This window comes from Vulpes vulpes, chromosome 12, assembly GCF_048418805.1.
Source record: "Vulpes vulpes isolate BD-2025 chromosome 12, VulVul3, whole genome shotgun sequence".
Lineage (NCBI taxonomy): Eukaryota > Metazoa > Chordata > Mammalia > Carnivora > Canidae > Vulpes > Vulpes vulpes.
In genome coordinates, this window is record NC_132791.1 from 85,804,544 (window position 1) to 85,830,221 (window position 25,678).

The 25,678-nt window shown below is 47.0% G+C and overlaps 1 protein-coding gene across 1 annotated transcript in view; it reads right to left on the reverse strand.

The window, feature by feature from the left end:
* GMPR (guanosine monophosphate reductase) overlaps positions 1-25,678 on the reverse strand; it is a 50,012-nt gene that overhangs the window by 17,162 nt on the left and 7,172 nt on the right. Inside the window, exons 2-6 of the mRNA XM_025999332.2 lie at positions 23,764-23,883; positions 21,289-21,372; positions 18,154-18,327; positions 7,771-7,852; positions 3,276-3,382 (exon numbers count right to left, since the gene is read on the reverse strand). Of these exons, the coding sequence (XP_025855117.1) occupies positions 3,276-3,382; positions 7,771-7,852; positions 18,154-18,327; positions 21,289-21,372; positions 23,764-23,883 (567 nt within the window). The remainder of the gene's footprint in view (positions 1-3,275; positions 3,383-7,770; positions 7,853-18,153; positions 18,328-21,288; positions 21,373-23,763; positions 23,884-25,678) is intronic.

The window sequence follows — 25,678 nt, forward strand, 5'->3', positions numbered from 1 at the left end:
AAGTATAAAATAAAAAATAAAAAAAAATGAAAAAATAAAGTTCTCTTTTGTGTGATGTCCCTAGCCGATGAGGAGACAAAACTAACCAGCCACACTTTAATCTTCACCTACATAGGGGGTGTCCTGAATTTACAGCTCTCTGCCTCTCAGAACCCCATGCCGGCCACAATAAATAGTAACCCAACTCAACCTGCTAACAGCCCCCTGCAGTGGCTTCCTTTTTCTGAATTTCAACAGCATGGATGTGCTAATTCAGCAACCAAAGTGTAATAGGAGACAGCTGGAAGGCAACTAGGCAGAGGAGCGAGATCCAAAATACCGGAGGGGTTTCCAGTGGGTTTAGGGATGAGTGGCAAGCGGGAGAAATATGTTTGTGAAACCCTATCAGACAGAGGGACAGTAGAAGATAAGGCAACTCTGAACCCCAAGACTCTCAGCTGGCCAGGAGGAATGAGCTCAGGTCAAGAGGGCTGATCCCGTGTGAGTCCATGAACTTCGTCGGGTCTTATGGCTACACACTGAAGGTCTGGCCCTTTCTGGGAAATCTCTCACTGTTACTGAGAACCTGGGAGCACCCGACCACAAACCTTGGGCGGTCACTGTCCCTAACTGACAAATTCAGAGAAGCCTTTCCCTGGGCGCCAGCAGGTAAGACCTGGCTCTGAACATGGACCCAACCAGGGTACGCTGAGCGTCCACTACAGAAAACAGCAGTTGTCACACTTGAGAGCACATCACAATGACCTGGAGGGCTTGTGACAACACACTTCTGGGACTCCCCTTCGGAGCTGCTGATTCTGTAGGTCTGGCCCAGGCCCCAGATTGTCCCACGAGTTCTCAGTTGATACTGATGTTGGGCACTACACCGAGAGAACTGCTAAAATAAGCTTATCAACGAGGTGGTGCTGTGTAGAGAGAACCCAAGCTGATTTGCAGTGGCCGGTGGTGCAAGCAGAGCCTACCCCCGACCCTAAACTATGGTCCTATCAACTAAGCAGGTGTGAGATTTCTAGAAGGCTACAAAAGTGGGAACTCAGAACACGAACACGTTCACAGCAGAACCATTCATCTGACAGCTCGAGGATTTGGAAAAATAGTGGCCACTCAAGGAATATATATGGTACAGGGTCCGAATTCTGATGCAGATGGTGGAAACTGTCCTGTGATAGAGATTTATGATTAATTACGTATGGTACTTTTGTGGCCACCCTCTGAAAAGTCATATTTGCTAAGATGGGGTCCAGGCATGTCTTTTTAAGAAAGCTTCCCCAGTGATGCTCATGCAGCCAGCCCAGAACAAGGCCCCGGCGAACACCTGAGAGCCGCTAGCATCCTGGAGACTGATGCTGTTTGCAGTGACTTGGATCACTGCACTCAACCTTTTACACACAATAAACGCGTGTTCATTTGTGCTCTGGGGCAAAGCTCAAGGAAGGGGTAATGAGTACAGGGCCTCAGAATGCTCAGCAACCACAAAACCTTCAGTCATTGCAGTCATTCCCCTCTCCCTCTGCTTCTAGCAGTAGATGCTCAATAAAAGTTTGCTCAGGGAATGGATGGATGGATGAAAACTTTGCAGGGAGCATTAGAAGGAGCACGGGAAATCTGCACTGGACTGCAAGGTCAGGCCAGGCCCCTAGCTGTGATAAAACAACAGCTACAACACTCAGATGCTAAAATAAGGCTCAAAGTGAGGGAAGGTGCAGGTAGGGCTTTTTAAAGAGTATTATTACTCTTTAAAGCAAGTCCAGAAATCACACATCAATGTACTGAAGTGCTGAGCTGAAGTCACCAAGGCATCATTCCACAGGAATATGTAATTTGATGCATTTGTAAAATTTTTAAAATCACCTATCAATTTGGGATGCCTGGGTGGCTCAGTGGTTTAGCACCTGCCTTCGGCCCAGGACATGATCCTGGAGTCCCAGGATTGAGTCCCACATCGGGCTCCCTGCATGGAGCCTGCTTCTCCCCCTGCCTGTGTCTCTGCTTCTCTCTCTCTCTCTGTGTGTGTGTGTCTCTCATGAATAAATAAATAAAATCTTTAAAAAAGAAATCACCTATCAATTTATTTAACGTGGGACCCTGGCTTAGGAACTGTACCAAGAAAAGGTATGAGGATTTATTTTAATATATTCCATGAGTCAACTTTGTTATAGAACCACTAAAATTACACCATGAATTCAGAATTTGTAAAAAAAAAAAAAAAAAAAGAAGAAAAGAAAAGAAAAGAAATTATATATATTATATATACACACACATATAAGTGGAAACCATAGTTGTGAGTTTGTCCTATTTATCCCACAAATTCTGTCCTGTTCTGAGCATTTTATCTGGAAGGGGAGAGCTAGGATACGTCCCTTTGACTGTGAATGGTAGTCGCATCTATAAAGGTGGTGCAGAACGGTGGCTACGTCGAGGACAGATACTAACTTGGCACTCATTCATTCATTCACTCAATCCTGAATGTTCAGTGGCTGAGTCTCAGGCTGCTGTACTAGAACTTCGTGGAAGTGCTGTTAGATCACTGCCTCAGCCTCTCCTCACCTCTTCCCATAGGTTTCTCAACCCACAGAAATCCCACCTCTGCCCCCAACACACCACTGATGTGCTCTCAGTTGGGCAACCCATGACCGGTGGCTGGCAGCATGTGACAGCACCGCAGATGTGATAAGCAAAGATGAGGTCATCTGGAGGAGGTGACCCATAATCCAACATGACTGGTGTCCTTACAAATAGGAAAAATGTGGACATGCAAGCACACGCACACAGGGAGGACACCACATGAAGATGGGAGCTATGGTGCCACCAGCCAAGGAAACACCAGAAGCTCTGGAGCTTGGGAACAGAGACTTCCCGTAGCCCTGGGGACCCTGCTGACACCTGGATCTCAGACTTCCGGCCTCCAGACCCAAGAGACAGTGGGTTTCTCTTCTTCAATCCATGCAGGCCGGGGTGCTCTGTAGCCAACTCTTACGTGGCCCTCCCATCCTCTCCAAGCTCCACACAGATCCCCCAACACGTCGCTGACAGTCTGCAGTTGTTACTGACCAATGTGCCTGCCTCCCTTGGTGCAGAGTAAGTGGGGAGCAGGGCCTGGGTCTCTGCCATATGTCACTGCCGTGACCAAGGTGCCCGGGTCATGGCCAGGCCCACCGGGATGCCATCTGGATGGAGGGCAGCCAAGAAACAGGCTTCCTCGGGGCCGAGGAGCAGGGGACTCCCTGTAGCCCCGGGGGTTCCCAAGCCAGCTCCCTGCCCCACCAGAGACTTACGGAGATGATGTGACCCTTCAGGCCGTGGGCAGAGTCCGCACACTCGATCACAGCACTGAGCTGGGGGTAGCCCACCCCCGTCTTGGTGCGGGTGGTACACACGGAACCTAGGTGGCAGGAGAAGGGGACCCAAAGAGAGATGGTTGAGAAAGTGCAGGTGGTGACACAAGATGAGCCCCTGCCACCAGCACTCACCCTCACCCCAATTTCCTGGGGGTGATCTTTCTTTCCATGATTGGGGGAAGTGGTGATAACCACACCATCTGAGCACATCCCTTCTGGTCCTCATCACTGTCAACCACTGATGCCCGGATGCCCTCTACCCCACGCCCCGTCACCGTCACCCACCTGTGACATCACCCCCTCCTCTGCCTGCTTACACTACTCCCATCCTTCTCCTGTGTCCCTCGCTTGTCCACACAAGCACTCTATACTTCAAGGGACCCCTCAGGCTCCTCCCACAGCCTCTTAACCTTCAACTTTTGTCAAATTTCCAATTTCTCTGAGCCTCTCGGCCTTGCCTATGGAATGGAAATGGAAACGCTGACAGCACCAGGTTGTGGTGGAGAGTAAGTGGCTGCACAGGTGAAAACTGCTGGGCCTGCACCCCCAGTAGGCCCTGGAGAGGAGGGGGCGGCACTTACCCCATTCCTGCACCCTCTCCCATCCAGTCCCGTCCTCGATGGGCCCCAGCCTCTTCAGCTGCATGATTGGCCACCCTGCCCAGGGTCCCCATCCAGCCTGGGCTGCAGAATCAGCTTCCATTTCAGGACCAGCCACCTGAACCCCTGCGCCCCTCCTTGACCTCTGCCTTTCCCACGGTCATTCCCAGTCCTGGTGGACCCCTCTACAGAGTAGCATCCCAGCTCAGTCCAAGCTAAGTCACGCCCAGCGCACCACCATCTCCAGCACACGACCCCTTGGCTCAAGTCCTGTCCCTCCCTCCAAGCCAATGAGGACCCCTTGTACCCGAACATCACGCAGGACAAACTCCTGAATGTCCAGCTGCCGCCTTCCTCTGCCACCTGTCTCTCCCTCCTGCTCCCCACACTCCAGCCTCTCCCATCTTCCAGGTCCTCTGGTAGAGGGGATTCTCTGTACATGCTGTACTTTCTGTCTAAGCCCTCCCTATGCACCAACCCCTGGTCTGGCCAATGCTTCTCATCTTTCAGGCTTTATCTTAAATGTCACTACCTCGGGGGAGTTGTTCTCCACAGGTATTCACTTCAAAAAGAGGCATTAAATAATTATTTGTATAAGAATGCAGGGGATCTGTTTTCTCTGCTGGATGGTAAGCTCCACGGACAGTCATTGTTGTAGATCCAGTGCTGAGAATAGAGCCTTGTACATAAGCAGGGGGCTATAAATAGTCACCAAAAGAATGCGTGAACTTAAGAATAGATGAGTCAACCACATGCCTGTGGCTACACTGTTTCCCAGCTCAATCAATGGTGCTGAACTCCACTGCCGTTAGGACCAGGCACAAGGAACCCCAGCCTCCTCTCCTGCCCACCCCCTCAGATCTCTCCCCAGCTCTTCCAGGACAGGACCAGACAGAGAACCAGGTCTAGGGTTCCAGGTCTGGAGGGGCGCCTGGGTGGCTCAGGGGTTAAGCATCTGCCTTCAGCCCAGGGCGTGATCTTGGAGTCCAGGGATCTTGGGAGTCCTGCATTGGGCTCCCCGCTTCTCCCTCTGCTTGTGTCTCTGCCTCTCTCTCTGGGTCTATCATGGATAGACAGATAAATAAATAAATAAATAAAATCTTTAAAAAATAATAATAATTCCAGGCCTGGATTCCACAAGAAAAACCAGAAGGCTGGGGGAGACCCCTTTCCTCCTGCATCCATCCTCTGCCGGGCATGAGAAGCCAGCTCCTGATGTCCATCCTTAAGTGTGCTGCTCACAGCCCTGGAGCCAGCAAGCTCCTGTCCCCACCAAGGCGCCCTCTGCCAGAGCCACCAGACCCGCACTGTGCAAGGCTGAACTCATTTCCTAATTTCTGGTTCATAACTGGCTTCTCTCCTCTCCCACTCCACAGCCAGATCCTCGCAGGAAGGCAGGGATCACCCTCCCTGGAAAGAGCCAAGGAAGAACTTGCAAACAAGGCATGGGAATGGCCTTGATCAAGGCTCACGGCAAAAGGAGAAAACTGAATACGCGTCTTCCCCCAGGGGCAGGGGCAGGGTGCCCATTCTTCACTCTGTCATTCAGAGAGAGAGAACCCCCAGTGTTTTTTACTCTGAAGAATTCATGACATTTATTTATTTTAAAAGATTTTATTTCTTTATTCATGAGAGAGACAGAGAGAGAGAGACAGAGAGAGAGAGAGAGGCAGAGACACAGGCAGAGGGAAAAGCAAGCTCCATGCAGGGAGCCCGACGTGGGACTCGATCCCGGGACTCCAGGATCACACCCTGGGCTGAAGGCGGTGCTAAACCGCTGAGCCACCCGGGCTGCCCCGAATTCATGACATTTAAATGTAATCTCCAATCAGTTTAAAGAAGTGGCTATGAAAAAGCTCCTTACTTTTTAGTCCCATCCGTTCTAATAGAAAGCCCTGCCAGGGCTGAGGTTGGGCGCTGGGTGGGTGGTACACGCAGCAACGATGGGAGGACCACACCTCTTCTGGGGAAACAGCTTATACGCAGAGAATGTGCAGGAGAGAAACAAGTACAGCCGAACGCTCAGGATTACATCAAGTGCATCAAGAACAGCTCTCTGAGAGCCAAGGCGGCCGCCTCCACACCTTGACATCCTGTACAGCACGCACCCAGCACAACGGCAGCTAGTAGACGCCCAGCTGCTATTTCTGATTAAACAGGTGCCCGGGGAGTGTCCTGCTTTTGGAAGAGTCTTCCTGGCCTATTAACAGCCTATTCTATTCTTAGGTCAGTCTATTACAGCCCATGCTAAGTGGGGAGCTCCTTGTAAGAACTGGGTCTTAGTCTCTCTTTGAATTTCCAAAAATGACCAACACTCAGTAAAAACCAGGGCTGTTGGGCAGCCTGTGTGGCTCAGAGGTTTAGCGCTGCCTTTGGCCCCGGGGTGTGATCCTGGAGACCCGGGATCAAGTCCCACATCCGGCTCCCTGCGTGGAGCCTGCTTCTCCCTCTGCCTGTGTCTCTGCCTCTCTCTCTGTCTCTCATGAATAAATAAATAAAATCTTAAAAGAAAAAAAAAAAACAGAGCTGTCTTCCCTCTTGCTTGGAATATGTTATGAATTGGCTCAAGGGGCAATATCAAAAGCCCAATCCTGAGAACTTCCCTGTAGGTCACTCAAGTACGCTGGTGAGCCTACAAGACTTCTTCCCTAAGAAGGGATGACTCTCTTCAAATATATACATCCTGCTCCCTCAAGGCTGATGATTGTGCCGAGTCACAACACAACCATGTCTTCTGCCTCCAGAATCCATTCCCACACTCTTCTCACACGGCTTTATGGTTTGCTTCCTTTTTTGGTAGTGTTTTTTTGGGTGGGTGGTATTTTAAAAATCTTTGCTGTGTTTTTTTTTTTAAACTCCCAACTGAAAAATGTATATCTTCTTTCCTCCTCTCCAACTTTAGTGTTTGTTTAGTAGAAAGATGTGCAAGGAAGAATCTGAAAACATGAAAGCTCATGCTCATGCATAACCAAAGGGGAAGGTGAATGCCAAGTTGGCCCAGGAGACAATGGAGCTGGCCAATCTAAGACAGAAAGGCCCTGCCTGGGGCACCTGGGTGGCTCAGTGGTTGAGTGGCTGCCTTTGGCTCAGCGCGTGATCCCGGGTTCCTGGGATCGAGTCCCGTATTGGGCCACCCGCAGGGAACCTGCTTCTCCCTCTGCCTATGGCTCTGCCTCTCTCTGTGTGTCTCTCATGAATAAAGTCTTAAAAAAAAAAAAAAGAAAAAGAAAGAAAAAGAAGTGCCCTAGCTTGTCCCTCCACTGAAGACGCCAATGGGTGGTCCTAGGAGAGGCTGCCCAAGAGGCTATGGGCAAAATCTGAAATGGGTAAGTATCAGGTGTGGATCCAGGGGTGGTAACGAGTGGGCCGTGGGTCAAATTCAAATGTGGGCTCAGCTTCCTGCCTATGTGCACTGTCTGGGGGCCGTCAAACCTTCAAAGAAACTTGAGTCATCTGTGTCCATTAACTGTCCCCTTGATTCTTCAACCCCCTTGCTTTCTTCTTCAAGGTATATGGGATCATTAAGGAAATCTGCATTCTCTTCCTCCACTCCAGCACTCTGAAACCAGGACCTCACATTCTACCCACACCCCAGCTCCTTTAAGACGTTCCCTGGATCAGAAAGCAACCCCATGACATGTCCTAAAAGAGCTTCTTTGGGAAGCTCAACTTCCAAAAGAGGTGTGATGCTTCTAAAAGAAATGGGCTTTATGCTTGTGGCCGGCTCACCCATGGGCTCCCTTCTGGCCACATCTCCAACCTCCCCAAGCACCCCCCTGACCCCCGCAGCACCCCACCACACAGCCTCCGCTGTGCTTCCCAGCAAGCCTTACCTGGTCCGACACCCACTTTGATTATGTCCGCTCCAGAAAGAATAAGCTCTTCCACCATCTCCCCTGTTACCACGTTCCCTGCCTGAGACAGAAAGAACACAGCCCACGGTCACAAACTATTCCCGGTGATACAAAGATGAGTGAGCGAGGAGCCACGCACCTGGACACATGGTCAAACACATCCTGAAGCCATCAGGAGGCCTGGGGGGCAAAAGTGGGGTGGGCAATGGACTGCATCTAGATTCACTGAATCTAGGTCTGAATTCTAGATCAAATCTGAAGCTGGTGGGTCAGGATACTTCCCTGGTTTCCTGCTCTACTGACTAGGAACACAGAATGTGACACCTGAGACCACATCTGGGGGACCTGACAGCAGGAGAAGGTATGCCAGGTGTCTAATTGTCGTACTACAAGAGTCCAGAGACTTGCTGGGGCAGAGCTTCTGAACATGTCCGTGATGGACAAAATCCTACAGAGAACCCAAATACAGAAAATAAGCAACGAACCGCTTGGTCAGATGATTATCATCTCCGCTGTCTGGCATAAAACGTCTCAGGGACTCTAATACCCCTGAAGAACTGTTAGGAACTTCAGGGGCTCAGGATTACAAACTCCAGCGATCATCACACAGACAGAGTGCCTGGGTGTCCACCCCAGGGTTGGTGGTTCCCACCTGGACACCAAAGGACACATGAGCCTTTAGGGAACAACAGCACCGAAGCTTGCTCTGATTTCAGAACATGAGGCTGTGGCCCTAAGAACAAACACGGAAGCCAGAATGTGGCAGAGGCTGACAACTGAAAGGATGCATCTGATTTGAAGACTAGACAAGCTGCAGGAGCCGAGGAGCATGAAAACAGCCTGTTTTATTATAACTCATTGCCCTGTGGATTCCTCAGCCGGTCCATGGGGTACCTCCTAAGATGCCTGACTGAATTCTCACAACAGTACGAAGTCTAAATTTGGGAAATGCATCCCTTTTCTTTTTTCCTTGAAGCCCCAGTGTCCTTTCATTGAGTTCATTCCTGGGCTTGGTGAGGATGGGTCTTGGGTGGGTACTTTCCTATTTTAACTTGGACAAAGTGACTTTTAACTCTATATGAAAGTATCTTAAAAAGATTGATGAGGAAGGCTCAAAGCTACTCTAATTCAACAGCCAATGGAAAATGGAAACATGCTAGACAGTTTAGGAAAAGGACCAGTTTATTGAGAATACCATGCATGATGAGAGCAGCATCACAGGCTGATGAAGAGGAGAACAAGGTTTCAACAGAGCTGGGGAAAAGGATCTTCAGAAACAAGATATAAATTCTCATTCAGGGGCACCTGGGTGGCTCAGTGGTTGAGCATCTGCCTTCGGCTCAGGGCCAGGGTCCTGGAAATGAGTCCCACATCGGGGTCCCTGTGGGGAACCTGCTTCTCCCTCTGCCTATGTCTCTGCCTCTCTCTGTGTGTCTCTCATGAATAAACAAATAAAATCGTTTAAAAAATAAAAATAAAGAAATAAATTCTCATTCATACTTTTCCCCAAAACTAGCTTCACACAGATTCAAGAGTTAAATGAAAGGCTGTGCTCTCACTGAGGAATCACTGAATTCTCTCTCTGAAACTAATGATATGCTATATTAAAGCTTAAAAATTGTATTAAATTTAAATAAATAAAAATAAATAACAAAGTTGTGCCTCCCCCCATATTTAGACTACCCTGAAGACTTGTAATTACCATAAAAGTGGAAAAAAAGATGTGTACACACACACACACACACACACACACACACACACATACAATCAACAAAAGTAAGAGAAAATGTGGTGGAGAAAAGTCCTGCAATTATGACAAAGGTTACTAATATAAAAGCTCTCCCAAATCTGCAAAAGAAATGTTAACACCTCAGATTAACTGCCAAAGGATGTGAACAAACTAAAACTAGAATTAAAGTAGACAATGAACACAGGGAAAGTGTTCACCCTCACTAATCATCACACTTAAAATCAGAGATCAAAAAATAAAATAAAATAAATAAAATAAAATAAAATAAAATAAAATAAAATAAAATCAGAGATCACTGAGGTAGTACTTTTCACTTAAATTATCAAGGCCTACAATCACTTAATACCAAAGAGGAAGAAGACACTATTTTTCTCTGCCCGTGCAAGGTCTCCTGTAGTACAAGTTTTCCTGGAAAGCAATTTGTCCATACAGAGCAAATGCAAAAATACACATATTCTCTCATCTAGTAAGTGTACTTCCAGGATCCTCTCCAGAGGGAATAATCGTAGCTGAGCTCAAAGATTTAACTACAAGAATGTATATTCTTTCTAACAGCACAAAACTGCAAATGTATTACCCAAAATGGTAATGTTCAACAATCTGATGTTTTTCAGCTACATGAGGTTTTTAAGATTGGACTGCTTAATCGCTTTCAGTATCATGTTAGGGAAAGGAGAAGAAAACAATAAGATAGGCAGCCTGGGTGGCTCAGCGGTTTAGTGCTGCCTTTGGCCCAGGGCATGATCCTGGAGTCCCAGGATCGAGTCCCATGTCGGGCTCCCTGCATGGAGCCTGCTTCTCCCTCCGCCTGTGTCCCTGCCTCTCTCTCTCTCTCTCTCTCTCTCTCTCTCTGTCTCTCATGAATAAATAAATAAAATCATTTAAAAAAAAAAAAAGAAAACAGTAAGATCTCAATTTTGTTAAAAACAACAATGATGTGGGACACCTGGGTGGCTCAGCGGTTAAGCATCTGCCTTCAGCTCAGGGCATGATCCCGGGGTCCAGGGATCGAGTCCCACACTGGGCTCCCTGCATGGAGCCTGCTTCTCCTTCTGCCTGTGTCTCTGCTTCTCTCTCTGTGTCTCTCAGGAACAAATAAATAAAATTAAAAAAAAAAATTTTTTTAAATAAATAAAGTAAAAACAACAATGAAAAAAAAAACCCGCAAGTATATGTCTATGTGAAAACATACACCAAAAAGCTAACAAATTATGTATAAATGAAAGAATTATACAACTTTTAATTAATTTTCTTCTTTAAAATTTTCTGGATTTTACAGTAGGAACTTCATTACTTTTTATTTATTTAAAGATTTATTTGAGAGAGAGAGAGAGCAAGTGAGTGAGCACAAGCGGGAGGGGGGGGGAGGGAGAGGGAGAAAGAATCCCAAACAGATTCCTGACTGAGCATGGAGCCCAATGCCAAGGCTCGATCCCAGGACCCTGACGTCGTGACCTGAACCAAAACCAAGAGTTGGATGCTTAACCGACTGGGCCACCCAGGTGCCCCAGGAACTGCATGACTTTTATAACTAAGTCTGATGGCTTTGAGTTTTGAGTTTTGTTTTGTTTTAGCACAAGGACCAACATAAACTTTGTAGCCAAGAAACAATAGGAACCTGAGAAACAAGACTCCACACTCTCAATTCTTCCTCGCTGATGGTCTTACTAAAGAAGAAAGCCTTTTTTAAATTTTAAAAATAAAAAAAATAAATAAATTTTAAAAATAAAATAAAAATCAATTCTAAAAATGAAAATACATACATACATACATACATACACATATACATACATGATTCAGAGGAAGTTACTCTGAGCTCCCCACATAGCACCCTGTTCTGGTGCTGCCAACAAATCATTTTGTTCTAAAGGGCCTACACTTTATTCAAGATAAATGAATCCAAGTCAGTTCGTGATGGACGTATCAGGGCCAACCACGTAGATTCAAAGTAAGTTTAAAAGCAGGAGGAAGGGCAGCCCCGGTGGCTCAGCGGTTTAGTGCTGCCTTCGGCCCGGGGTGTGATCCTGGAGACCCGGGATTGAGTCCCACATCGGGCTCCCTGCATGGAGCCTGCTTCTCCCTCTGCCTATGTCTCTGCCTCTCTCTCTCTCTCTCTCTCTGTGTCTCTCATAAATAAATAAAATCTTTCAAAAAAAAAGCAGGAGGAAGGTGACCCTGTCCTGGTGGCCGGAGGCTTGCACAGGTGTCCATGTCCCCCCTCGGCCACCTGTGTGGCTCTTTAACCTGGGGGTTGGAAGGCAGTCACTGCAGAGAAGCTGCTGTATGGAAAAACCCAGAGTGACCAAGAAACACTTCCAGCATGATGACAACTCAACAAGAATGCTGAAGGAAAAGGCAGGATGGGTGAGTTTCCATTTGTAGGAGCAAAAGAGCGGCCTTATCAAAGGGGAAGCCAGAGGAAGGCAAAACTAGGGGACGGGAAGAGAAAGGCAAAAATCAAACATGAGAAGGACAGCAGGACATGATCAGGCCCAGGCCTGGCCCCAGGCCCCGCCCAGGAAGCAGTGCCAGGGGCGATTTGGGGTGCCGTGAGGGTGATGCTGGGGTATGGAGCCGGCCAGGGCGATTAGGGAGGATCCAGCCTATCTGGGCCTGAAACACCTCCTGTGTGACGCAGATAGCACAGCCAGAACGTGGCGCACCTGTAGTACATGCTCATTGCCCAGGCATTTGTGACAAAGCACAAGCTCTGGACTCTCCAAGGAGGTGGGTCCCAAGGAACCATACCCCCACCCCGATACTTCTCTAGCTCCTATGCTCTGCTGGCAACCACTGCCCCTCCAAGGTCAAGGAGAAGAGTAGGGGCCCAGGGAAAAGAATATAAAAAGCAACACGACTAAAGGGGTCCTCTGGGCCAAAACCAAAACCAAGACCATTTTGCCCCAATTTTTCCAGCTTTCCTTTAGACCCAGACATCTAAGTCACGGTTAAGTTCAGAAAGACCTGGGGTCTACTGGCAGATCTTCACGTACCAGGCAACTAGGAAAGAACCCTGCGTCTCCATTTCTCCTGTTATGACCTGGGACCAGCCACACCCACTTGTGTTGTCACGATAAGGTTTACAAAGAAAGTTCTATTCAATTCCTAGTACAGAGCCCAGCTCTCAGTTCTGTACTCAGTGAAATGTTAGGTCTCTCCACTTTAGAAGAATGGTTTCTATAATATTGCTCTTCTGCTCCCCCTCCTTTTTTTTTTTTTTTTACTTCATTGTGGTCAAATACAAGGAACATAAAACTTACTGTTTTTAGCGATTTTTAAGCAGACAATGCTGTGCAGCCACCACCACCACCCGTCTCTAAAACTTTGCATCATCCCTAACTGAAATTCAGTACCTATTACACAGTAACTTCTCTACCCACCTTTTATTGGCTCTACTGAGGACCCCTAACAAGAAAAATCCTTTCTATAGGATGATATAAGGCAGAGGCTGGCAAACGGCAACAGGTTGCATCTGGCCTGTGGACCAGTTTGCCAACTCCTGACATACAGTGCTGATATGCTATTACCAGTACCTTCTCCCAGGCACACAGAAATGTCCCTACACCTGCCTGTGGAAGCAGGAAGTAAGAGAAGCTATCAAGGTAATACCCATCTTTTATGGTGCATTAAACTAAGTTTACTACGGAACTCTCAAAGATAAACATCACCTGGATCTGAGGCCCTTCATAGCTTCTGCCAAGTTCCAGTTCACACTAGTTCCAGAAAGAGGGTAAAATCAGGAAATCCAGGCAACTCAGCCTAAAGGGCGCTGTCCGGCTAACCACTCCCTTGGACTTCAGCGAGGCTGGCTCCACACTCCACAGGTGAGGCTGCCCACCTGCAAGCAATTCTACAGAGTGTCCACCTCCTTGGGAAGAGAGATAGAGCAGGAGAAGGTGGCTCCCTGTGGCTCTGATCATGAGCGCAGGTGACTGAGCCACTGGCCACGCACAGAAATGCTGAGGCTGTGCCCATGGCTACCTGAGGACCAGGCCACACTGACTAACGTGGCATTTCCCAGGGGCGTGGAGCTGGGCCTCTAGTCTACTCCAAACAGTTGGGGTGTTACAGACCTACCTCCCCAGGACCAAGTCACAAAGAGCCACTAGCACAAAACAGTTTCTCAGACGCTGCATAGGGACGTCTATGTCCCAACAAGTTGGCACGGCTGCCGGCTGCAGTGCGGTATAACTGGAAGATCACAGGCCCTGGGGGCAGGTGATCTGGCTCCGAACCCCAAGCCCACTTCTTATTGGTGGTGTGATTCTCAGAAAGTTCCCTGAGCTCCCTAAAATGAGTTTCGCTTCAATCAAAGTAGGTGCTACCAGCCGTGCTCAAAGATTTGAGATCATTAGAAGTGCCTCACCCATGCTAGTGCCTTTTCCTACAGTAACAGGTCATTCTTCTTCCTCTCTGAAAGCCACCAGGCAAATGGCTCTAGGATCTACTACACTGTTCTACCAGCCAGCAGGACCCTTTTCTGCCAAAGTTTCCTAAAACTCGCTGCTTCTTCCCTCCTTGCACGTGGCAAAGTGTGCCTTGGGTGAAAGGCAAGGAAATGGGGTGTGCACAGGAATCCAGGGAACAACCAGCTCTTACTCCTGCCGTAGACACCCAGAACCTCCAGACTCAACCAAGACCATTTCTTTTCTTTTCTTTCGTTCTTTTTTAAGATTTTATTTATTTGACAGAGAGAGAGCAAGAGAGCACAAGCAGGAGGAGTGGAAGGCAGAGGGAGAGGGAGAAGCAGGCTCACCACTAAATAGGGAGCCGCACTAGGGGCTCCATCCCAGGACCCTGGGGTCATGACCTGAGCCAAAGGCAGACGCTTAATGGACTGAGCCACCCAGGTGCCCCAACCAAGACCATTTCTGAGCACCCCTCTCCTTCAGTGTCCTGGAGCGATCATGATGACACTCAGCATCCATATTATATATCTTTTGGTTCCAAAACATTGGACAAATGGTAAAGCATCCATAAGCCGTAAGAGACATTACACTTCCCCAAACCAAGGGTTTTAAGAATACTGAAGGTTTCCAAAATGAATCCCTGATTTCAGGGGTCAGTGCAAGCAAAGAACGCCTCAGGAATAACGTACCTAGCTCGCCAGAGTCCCCGTTCATTGCTGGGGAAACCAACAGAACAATGAAAACACATCCCAGAGCCAACCAACAGATGCTAAAGAGGCACTTGCTGGTGGCGGCTGCCCAGAGGGCCGTGGGAACTCTGGCCAATCTCTCCCTCCCAGCCTCATCCCCATGGCAACTCCCAGGGTCGCATTGGTGACAACGCTCTTTGCCCCATACTACCAGCCTACCTCCCTGCACTGCTCCCGCTCCCTGGTCTGCATCCCTGAGGGGTGAAACGACACTGAGTTCTCTGGGTTCCACAACGGGCAACTTGCCTCAGCTCTCGGCAGGGCCAGCTGTGAGCTGAAACTCACAGGCAACTGTTGGGAGTATATGATAGAAAGTTCTGGAACTCTGATTTCTGCAATCACATATTCTTTTGAGAGAAGGAGTACATGTTTTCTCCAACTTCTTAAAACAAAAATGAATACTCTCCCATCCCATTTTCCATTCTTCTTCTCCATCAGCCCTTCCATCTCTCATCAGTGCTTTGGGCATCTGTCCTCAACAGTACGCACAACCAACAAACAATTGTTTGTGAAAACTGCGCTGTGCACACATCACACCATCTGATCCCCGTGCCTCCCCGACCCACCAAATTCTCCAGCCATTATTATCATCCTTGACCCCCTTTTCATAGGTGAGGGAAATGAGAAGGTTATGTGACTTGCTCAGTGTGACTGGGATCATGTGGTCACACACCAACTTCAGAGGCACTAACTTAGCGATTCTAACGGCGTCACAACCAGCGACAAAGTAGAACAAGGGGAAAGGACAAGTGGGGGCAGGTGGGCAACAGTATTAAAGACTTGTTCCTGGGGCACCTGAGTGGCGCAGTTGGTTGAGCATCTGACTCTTGATTTGGGCTCAGGTCATCACCTCAAGGTCGTGGGATCCAGCCCCGAGTTGGGTTCCGAGCTCAGCAGGGAGTCTGCTTGACATTCGCCCTCTCTCTCTCCCCCTACTCACACTCTCTAAATAAATAAACATATACATACATACATACATAAATTTTTTTTTTAAGTCTTAAAAAAAATAAAGATTTGTTCTAGGAGCAATGGAATACCTACTACATAGCTTACCTAAAGTGTGACTGCATCTCAATATGCTACTGGTCAAAACATGACAGGAGATACACAGCAGGGTTAACACTTATAAAAGGTCCAAAAGCAGGCACGGTTAAATACTGTTAAGAAGGCATCAGCAGTGGTGAAACCAAAGACACCGCGAGGAAAAAAAAATGATGGCTAAAGTCAAGGTGGGGCTTTGTCTTTTGTGGGAATAGGGGCTTCTGAGTGTAGGGCACTGGAAAGTGCTATCTTTTAAATACCCACATTCCAAGCACTTGTCTGTAGGTACACTCTATTTCACAATTTAATGCAAGAATTACCAGAGGAAAAAAAGGGGACCCACTGAATGGCCTTACTAAACCCATGTCACTTCTGATTCCTAACCCTTCAGAATGAACCCTTATACCCCCTAAATGCCAGTGGAGGTAAAGTACAACTTCTAAGTTTATCAGTAGTCACTTCTATCCCCAGCACAATTAACACATGAGGTGAACTAGAAAGATCTGGAAAGATCTAGACCATATTAATTCAGATAAGGAGACCCATCAACAGCAATCCTGGGCCTGCTTTATCTCCTTCTCTCCACAAGGAATAAATAAAGGAGTCCTCTCCTGGTCAACACAACATTTTTCATGCTCTTTCTAGTGCCACTCAGTGTTTCACAGAATTTATGTTCAATACCAAATACTGGTTAGGGATACCAGGTCCCAGCGAAGGGCCCAGGTGGGGGCTTCTGCTCTTCTGGGAGTCCAGCTCTCTGTTCCCTCCTGCGTGAGAAAAAGTTACAGGTGGCTGGAGGCAGAAGAGCCTCCAGATGCTAGGTGCTAGATACGCGCCGCCTGGCTTCAAATCCTCGATTCGCTGTTCGGTATTGATATGACCTTGTGAACACTCCAAAGTGTAAGACCAGATTAGACTCAAGATTCCTCATCTGTGATAAATTCAGGACAATTCCTGTTCTTTAGAGAAACACTATGCAGAAGAGAAAGAACAGATGTGAACCTCCTGAAGCCTGGGGGTACTCAAAAAGCAGTATTACTGTTATCAAAAACTACAATGACATAGGACACCTGGGTGGCTCAGTCAGTCAGGCATCTGCCTTCAGCTCAGGTCATGATCTCAGGGTCCTGGGATTGAGCCCCATGTGGCCCCATGCTCAGTGAAGAGTCCACTTCTCTCTCTCCCTTTATCCCTCTCCCAGTTAGTGCATTCTCTCTCCCTCTGTCAAATAAACAAATAAAATCTTTTTTAAAATGACACTGCAGTGGGCAGCCCCGGTGGCCCAGCGGTTTAGCCCTGCTTTCATCCTGGGGTGTGATCCTGGAGACCCGGGATTGAGTCCCATGTCGGGCTCCCTGCATGGAGCCTGCTTCTCCCTCTGCCTGTGTCTCTGCCTCTCCCTCCCTCTCTCCTCTCTGTGTATTCTCGTGAATAAATAAATAAATAGTTTAAAAAAAAAATGACACTGCAGCAGTACTCTGGAGGATAAAAGGATTTTTTTGATCTCCCACCCGATTTCTCATACCATACAGCTGGTTGACCTTGGGACAACTCTTAATCCTTTCTTCTCATAGGACTGGAAAGCATAAAAATACTTCTCTTAAAAATCCTTGTGAATCCTTAACGAAAGATTTAACTCCACTAATAAAAGGAATTCCTGTGTCCCAACTTCCTTGTGATGATGAAATTCGAGGAGAAAAAAAATGCAAAATTATCAAAAGCGGAGACACAGGTTAATTATCTAGTGGACAGTCCATAATTGTCACATTAACTAAGACCAGTAGAGAGACATATAATAACAATGCACAATTTCTGAAAACCCACATTTAACCCAAGAGCTTCTAGTCCCTTTGTCTGTAAGTCCGCCTTTCCTGGCAACAGCAAATAAACTTTCTGACCAGTGAAGGTGTTCGTAATTAGGAAGATACACAAAAGGCAGGCAAAATCAAGAATAAAGGTCTTGACAAAACAATACTCCACAGCTGATTTGCAAATAATAGTGGGCTACTTGGACTCCTGTTCACATGGGGTATTTCACCTGTTACAAGACAGTTTTCTACTGGCAAGTTAGGAGAGGGCTACAGATGACCCCAACTGGTTACACTCAAACCCAACTGCGCTATTTTCATTTTTTTAAACATAAACTCTTTAGTAAGGGGTGACGTAGACCTTTGTTCAAAGGTATCCCATGCTAAGAAACATCTGATGCTGGTGGGTGGATATAAAAAGCCAACACCCTGTGATGCTCATCCGGACTTTAGTTTTTATGGAGAGCCAGTCTGCATACTTTCATAGCCTCCGCCTCTTCTTTTTGTAATGATTCTCAACTCATCTCAGTAAGAAGCTCCCCCAACACGCTGAACAGCCCTCTTTCTGCTTTCCCCCCACCTAGAGGGTGTTCCACTATACCTACCATGATGGTATGTTCTGGAAATTTGGCACGCACCAGCTTCACGAACTCCACAAAATGTTCTGAGTACCCGTTGGCCACATCCAGGCAAATAAACTTGACCTGCGGCACCGCTTCCAAGATGCCACTCATCTTTTCCAGATCGCTCTTCCCACTGCCCGAACTCACGGCTACATGCTGTACCAAAATAAACCAAGAGGCACCAGATGTGAGGAGGGAGTAGCATCCAAAAGTCAGACCCTGCCCCCACCCATTCTGCTGTTCTGAGAGTGCAGTGAGTCTCTGAGGTCTATGTGGACCAAATAATACACCTGCAGCGGATCCGCTCAAGAAACACACAACAGCGGAGGTAAAAAGGGGATCCACTCTCGGCCACAGAATCTGGCCAGTGATCAGATGTTTAATTATTCAGGAAACCTACTCCTTGGCTTTTCCTCAATTTCCTCGAGCTGTGTGGAACTCTGAACCATGGAGCTGCTGGTTCGAATTCTGCTCTTCTTGGAAAAGATGAGAGGCAGAAGAATGAGGGGCAGCCAGTTGACACAAGCTTCCTCCCACCAGAGCTGTGGGTCACCCCGAGCAGCTCACATGGGGACCAGGAGGGAGTGGAGGATGTCTCAAACTCCTCTGATAAAACTCCTTCCTATCTGCGTTTTTGCTCTCAATACAATACTGTGACAACATGCAAATCATAACCTACACAAAAAAACTGCAACACTCAGGGCTCCTACCAAAAGGGCAAAATGTCCAAAAGGTCCAAGAACGGACGAGCCTAAAATGATCTTTCCTAGCTGCACCTGTCTGTGTTTACATCTGAAGCCACCACAGCCCCCCTCAGCGATACCCTCTTCCCCAACCACCACAGCACCAGGGCTCTCCAACCCACCCCTTGGCTTCTGTGAAAATCTGCACTTTGGAAGATTTGTTTTTAGTAATTTATGCCTTAGTGTAACTAAATCTTGGGGTTGTGCTCAGGGTCGCCATCTCACCTCTTATAAGAATATATTTTAGGGGCATCTGAGTGGCTCAGCAGTTGAGCGTCTGCCTTTGGCTCAGGTTGTGATCCCAGGGTCCTGGGATCGAGTCCCCCATCGGGCTCCCCACAGGAAGCCTGCTTCTCCCTCTGCCTCTGTCTGTCTCTCTCTCTGTGTCTCTCACAAATAAATAAATAAAATCTTAAAAAATAAAAAGAATATTTGTATTTTAGGTCACTTCTCTAAGCCAGGAGCCACAAGTTGGGGGGACATATCTGAATATCCTTCCTGATGCCCCTAAAATTGCAACAATGTATTGACAACACAGATACTGAATGTAAACAGCCTGGTAACTTGATACATGTTTATTCCAGTTTTCTGTGTTTACACCAGTTTTCACTCCTCCTGCTGTCAGTCTGCCCAGTGCTGGCCCAGTCCATCCCTCCCACTAGAGCTTTGTCACCTTTCCTATTTTCCCTCCCATTTCTGTTAAAGTTTGGCAAGTGGAACTCAAGGTTGGTTCATTTCTCTCAATGTTACCAAGTTTTTGACATTTTCCTCTTTTTAATTAGCCTTTAATTTGGTCAGAGGCAGAGCAGTAAGTCAAATGATCGCGCGCGGTAATGAAGGACAAGGTTCTAATTAACAACACATTGCCAAAAGCTCCTGTACAGCAGTCAGAGGTATGGCCCGTTCCCCTCCCCTGCAAAAAATCATCACTCTCCAAGCTTCTTACGGGAAGGAAAAAAGGTGAAGCAATTAATATTCATTCAAACATGATATGGAAAAAAATGCAGGACTTGGTACTGAGCCAGAATTACTGTATCTCCAAAACCACCTTCTCACTAATCAAAATGTACATTCGGCACAGCCAAGGAGACAAAGGGGCCAGTAAAACCTCAAAAGCAGTATAATATGAAGTCACTTTCCAGACACAATCTGATCACAGAGGAGAGCGTCTCCAATGCAAAGAAACCTCTCTGGTGGCGCTGGCTTAGAACCACGCAAATGTGCCAGGTGGCAAGTCAGGTGTGCTGCATAATAAGAGTTTTTGTTATTTTCAAACTGCCTTTTTTTTTTTTTTTTTTTTAGTAACAGCTTTAGTGAACCATCAGTACATTCCACAAAATCCACCCATTTAGAGTGCACAATTCAGTAGCTTTTGGCCTATTCTGCATTGTGCAACCTCCACCACAATTTTAAAACATTTGTCACTCCCACACGCTTTGGCCTGTACCCTCAAACTCCCACCCTCCCCAGCCTTAGCCAATCTCTCATCTCCTTTGTCTCTGTAGGTTGGCCTACTTTTTGGCATTTCACATAAGCAGAAACATTTTCGTGTCTGGCTTTGTCACCGACCAAAAATGTCTTCAAGGTTCATCCGAGTTGTAGCATGAATCAGAGGACTTTACCCCTTTTCACAGTTGAATAGTATTCCATTCTGTGGACATACCAGATTTTCTTTATTCATTCATCAGTTCATGAACACTTGGGTTGTTTCTACCTTTCTGCCTTTATAATAATGCCATTTGTGTACAAGTTTCTGTGTGGACACGTATTTTTCTGTCTGTGAGGTCTACACCTAGAAATGGTATTGCTGGGTTTGCAAATGGTAACTCTGCTGTCTGACTTTCTGAGTAACTGCCAAACTGAGCTCTAAAGCAGCTGCACTATTTTACATTCCCACCAGCAATGTGGAAGGGCTCCAACTTCTTCACATCCACGCCAACACTCATTAGTATCTGTCTTTTTTATTACAGCCAACCTAGTGGACGTATTGCTTATTCAACTCCAAAACAACTTGTTATAATTGGATGTTTTTCCTCTATCAAAGGCCTGCTCAGACCAAAATGCACCCCTTGCAGGAAACACAGGTCTTCCACAGGCCCTCATGACATAACACAAAATTTTTCAAGGAAAAACAAAAACAAAAAACAGATATTCCTGTTAGAGAAATCTTAATATTTTCAAAATAGGATCCTGCACAAGTTTTCTTGGCAAGTCCCTGGCAACGATCAAGGGCAGAGGCCCACTACTGACTCTCCACAGGTCTCTCTAGGGACTCTGCATGGCCATCTGCTGCCAATTCAAATCCTTTTGACTACCCTGAAGTCTTTCTCCCCTCCTGCAAGAGATGTGATTTATAACTGGGGTGTAGTCCTACCTGCAGACATTCTGGGTGATGAGCAGCAAAGAGCTTCCAGTCATCCAGGGTATAGTGCTTATGAACTGCTGTAAACATGGAGTGCTAGGAGAGAAAACAGCACTGTTAGGACAAGAAGTCAAGTGACTTGACTTGACTCCGCTCTACTTCCTCTAATGTGCCGAGGTAACCCAACAACACAAAAGAATGGGGTGTTCCTGCCAGTTCACGCTTAATTTGCTTTAAATATGCTGAAAGCCAAAAAACAGAAGAAGGTGTAGCCGGTAAAATCACACAACTGTGGTTTCCATTCTAATCTGATCAGACGACACTGCATTCAGGACTCAGGAGGATCTGCCAAGAGGCCAGGGAGGGAAAGGACGGGTTCCCAAAGCCCTGTCCTGGCCCACAGCCTGAGTCAGGCCCAGGCCAGCAGACAGCAGGTGCCCAGCCCCTAAGAGCGCTCGATGGCCATCTGCTCCTTAGCCAGCCCAGAAGGACCTCGACTTATACCTGAAAGCTTTCCTTTGGGTTCACAGTCTGAACAGATCTTGCTAAAAGCTAAACCCAACATGTAGTTGCTATTCTTCACAGAGGGAATGCTACAAATTATAATCCCAAATCTAGGACTACCAACCCAGTCCAACATCCACACTTTGCACAAGCACTTTGTGTACCATTTCATGTCCTTTCCTTCTCAGGGCAACTTCGCAGGGTAATGCTAGCTTTGTGTACACAAATGGAGCTTAACAATTTAACAATTGCTTGGCTAAAGAGGAGCAAAGGCCAAGAGCAAACGCAAATCTGACTAGAGAGCTCAGGTTCCATCCCCTCTCCTAACTTCTCTGGGTCGATTTCCCCATCTACACTTTCCCGTTCTAAAATTCCATAACGTGGAGCACCTGGGTGGCTCAGTGGTTGAGCATCTTGCCTTTGGCTCAGGTCGTGATCCTGGGGTCCTGGGACTGAGTCCCACATCGGGCTCCCTGCATGGAGCCTGCTTCTCCCTCTGCCTGTGTCTCTGCCTCTCTCTGTGTGTCTCTCATGAATAAATAAAATGTTTTAAAAAAAATATTAAAATTCCATGACTTTATTAACTCACACTAACTCAGTGGATCCTAGAAACAGGAAACTCATAGTACCTGTGCATGGTTTCAAAGGACACCATTTTACTATATTTTCAACGTACATGGTCTCAAATGACAGGGAGTCTTTCCTGTGAAAATGGGCAGGGCACAGCAAGCTCTCCATGTTTCATGGACTAATACACCCATATATGAACCAATATACTTCCTTACTGTTCCCTGATCCCACCCACTTTTACCCTAATACATAATTCATTTGTAGCAATGGCTGTATCAACGAGCAGAGCAAGCACAAGACAAGGAGAAAAAAAAAAAAAAACAGATTTCTTCAGCGATTAATGTATTCGCCTCCAGGCCAAAGTTTTGTGGGTCCTGTGGGCTGAAAGAGAATACTACTAATCATGGACTCAGATGGACCACCCACTATTCCATTTTTTGAATTCATAATCTGTTTGAAAATCTTCCTTCTAATCACTGGCTAATAATGAATCCTAGTACCTCCTGAGGCTTGAGTCGCTGCCCAGTGAGAAGCTCTTCCAACTAATTGGATTTCTCTTTCTACTTGGCAGGCCATCATTGATGGAAAAAGACACACAAGCTCTGTGCACATCAGAAGCAAACATTTCACATCAAGGATGAATAAGGTGCACTGTGTCTCAGACACAGCCGCGTGGGACAAAGGTCCCACCCACAAAGGGCTTTTCCTTCATTTCTCCCAATGCCAGGACACCAGCTACTCCCTTTATAGGAAATGAGATGGGTAATTGGCTAGAAGGGACCTTGAGCTTCTCCTGTTGTTACCTGTCAGTGTGAATTGGGAGGCAAATCACTTACTCTAGAATTAGTCTGGGCTTGAAGCTTGGCTCTGTCTCTACCTCAAGAGTTCAACTGACCTTTCCTCCTCCTCTCTCTGCCTCAGTTCTGTTAAAGGAACCCGCCCAGAGGGGCTGTGATAACATCACACACAGTATATCTACTATTTGGCACATGAGTGCTCAATAAATGTTTTGTACATAATTGTGTAATAAATATTACTGAACAGACTGCAGAGGAAGCAGTTCTGCATTTGTTTCAAAGGCGACGTTGCTCTTCTAGACTATGACACTAGTCTAATGTTATAATATTTCTGGTTTCTAAAACTACCATGAGTGTTTTCAAGGAAGAAATGGTTGCAGGTCTAGACCTGCATTCATTGAATTCAAAGTCCAGACTCCATCCATCTTCTGACTGCAAAGGTAGGGAAAGAAGTACCTCCAGCAACCATCGGACTCAGAGCCTAATAGCTTGGCCACAGTGGATGACCCCAAATGTCTCAATCTGCTCCTCTTCTTTGTGTCTGAACAAGTCCAGGCTGGGCTCCTGACAACCTCTCCAGGGCAAGCAGCCGAGGGAAGAGTACCCACCATCCTACCTGTGACATCACCACTGCCATTTCAAATGTCCCCACGGTGTCCATGTTGGCCACAATGATGGGAATCCCTGAGTAGGTCTGCTTTGAGTTTCGAAATGTGAAGGTACGCTCAAGGTCCACCTGTTGGCAAAAAAGAAAGAGAAGTGCTATACTCTTTAAGTGGTTTGTGATGGATTTCTAGAGTGTGGAGCAAGGAAAGAACAAAAAGGGAGTGTATGCCCCTGGGTCTCTTAGGGGCTGAGCCAGGTGTTCCAAAGATAGGAGAGCTCCCGAGGAGACCAGGTAACAGGTTGTCATCCAGGGACAAAGCTGAACCGGCCTCTTGAAGATCCTCAAGTTGTCAGTACAAGGCACTGGATGTCTTGCCATCAAACCAAACCTCCTAATGGGAAGCCTTCCTCCTTCAGCAGCCCCTCCCAACCCACTACCATCCCTAGCCTGATCCAGCCTGGCTTTCAATACCCACATACATATTACCTTACCCCACTTCCAAGCCCCAGAGGGACCATTCCCCTTCTGGAAAAATTTATTCCACCCTTCCCCTGCCAAGCATGGTTCTCCCTCTCATTCTTACTGTTAGAACCAGACTCTCCAAAATCACCTTGCAGTGAGCAGCAAACCATAAAATACCTTAACCTGTCAACCTTCTCCCCTGCTTTGTGATTCTTAGCATCTTTTTTTTTTAATTTTAATTTTTTTAAATTTTTTTCATTGGAGTTCAATTTGCCAGCATATAGCATAATACCCAGTGCTCATCCCATCAATGCCCCCCTCAGTGCCTGTCACCTACCCCATTCCCCCCATCCCCAACCTCCTCCCTTCCCACTACGCCTGGTTGCCTGGTTCGTTCCGAATTAGGAGTCTCTCATGCTCTATCACCCTCACTGATATTTCCCACTCATTTTCTCTCCTTTCCCCTTTATTCCCTTTCACTATTTTTTATATTCCCCAAATGAATGAGACCATATAATGTTTGTCCTTCTCTGATGGACTTATTCCACTCAGCATAATACCCTCCTTCAAAGACCTGAGAGGAAGTCCTTGCAACCAGATAGTCTATGCCTATCAACACTTGCTCTTTTGACCTGCAAATGTTGGAGGGAGGGCCCTCTGATTCCATTGTAACTTCAACTTCAGGACATCTGTGACTAAGCCGGCTATCAGGCAGGAATCCAGAACAAGAGCTAAACCATGATGGTGGGCTCAGCAAAAGCTGCGTGCTCTGGAAGAGGTAGCAGAGCTAGCAGAATCAGAACCACTTGTTTCACCCAGGCAGAACTGAGGCCTGCATGCTCACAGATCCATTCTGCACCCCTTCCTGACCTCCTCTTACCATCCCAAGTCCACATCCCATCCCGCCCCTGACATGGGCTTCACTGCCCAGGTTGACTTCTGGCTGGGTTTAGCCAATGAAGAAAATAGGCAGGAAACTAAGGATAGTGTAGGACCAGGGAGGGGGGCCTGTATGGAGTCAAGGTAGGTCCCCCAGAACCCCTCTACTTTGGCCTGCACGGTCTTGGGGCCAGCTTTCACAGAGTGATCCCAGTACCTGGACTCCAGTAACATTACCACTTCCCCTTTGGAAGTGGTCTTTCACTGCTGTCAATCTCTGGGGTGCCCCAATACCTCATCTGGCCTGTCACCCGAGTTCGGATATCTTGTATTCAATTCTCTGTTTTACATATTTAGCACTGTTTGTTCCCTTGGCTGGACCCTGACAGACAAGACCAGCCTAGAAGCGGGTGCCTCCCCAAGGAGAAGTAGCAAGAGACATACAGGTATGAATCTTCAGCTTCTGAAACAATTTCCACCTACATTAATCCTGGCTTCATGAGTACATCAGCAATAATCATTTCCTTCTATCTAGATCCTTCTCAGATCCCTTTTCATTTGAAACACCTTTCACTTTGCAATT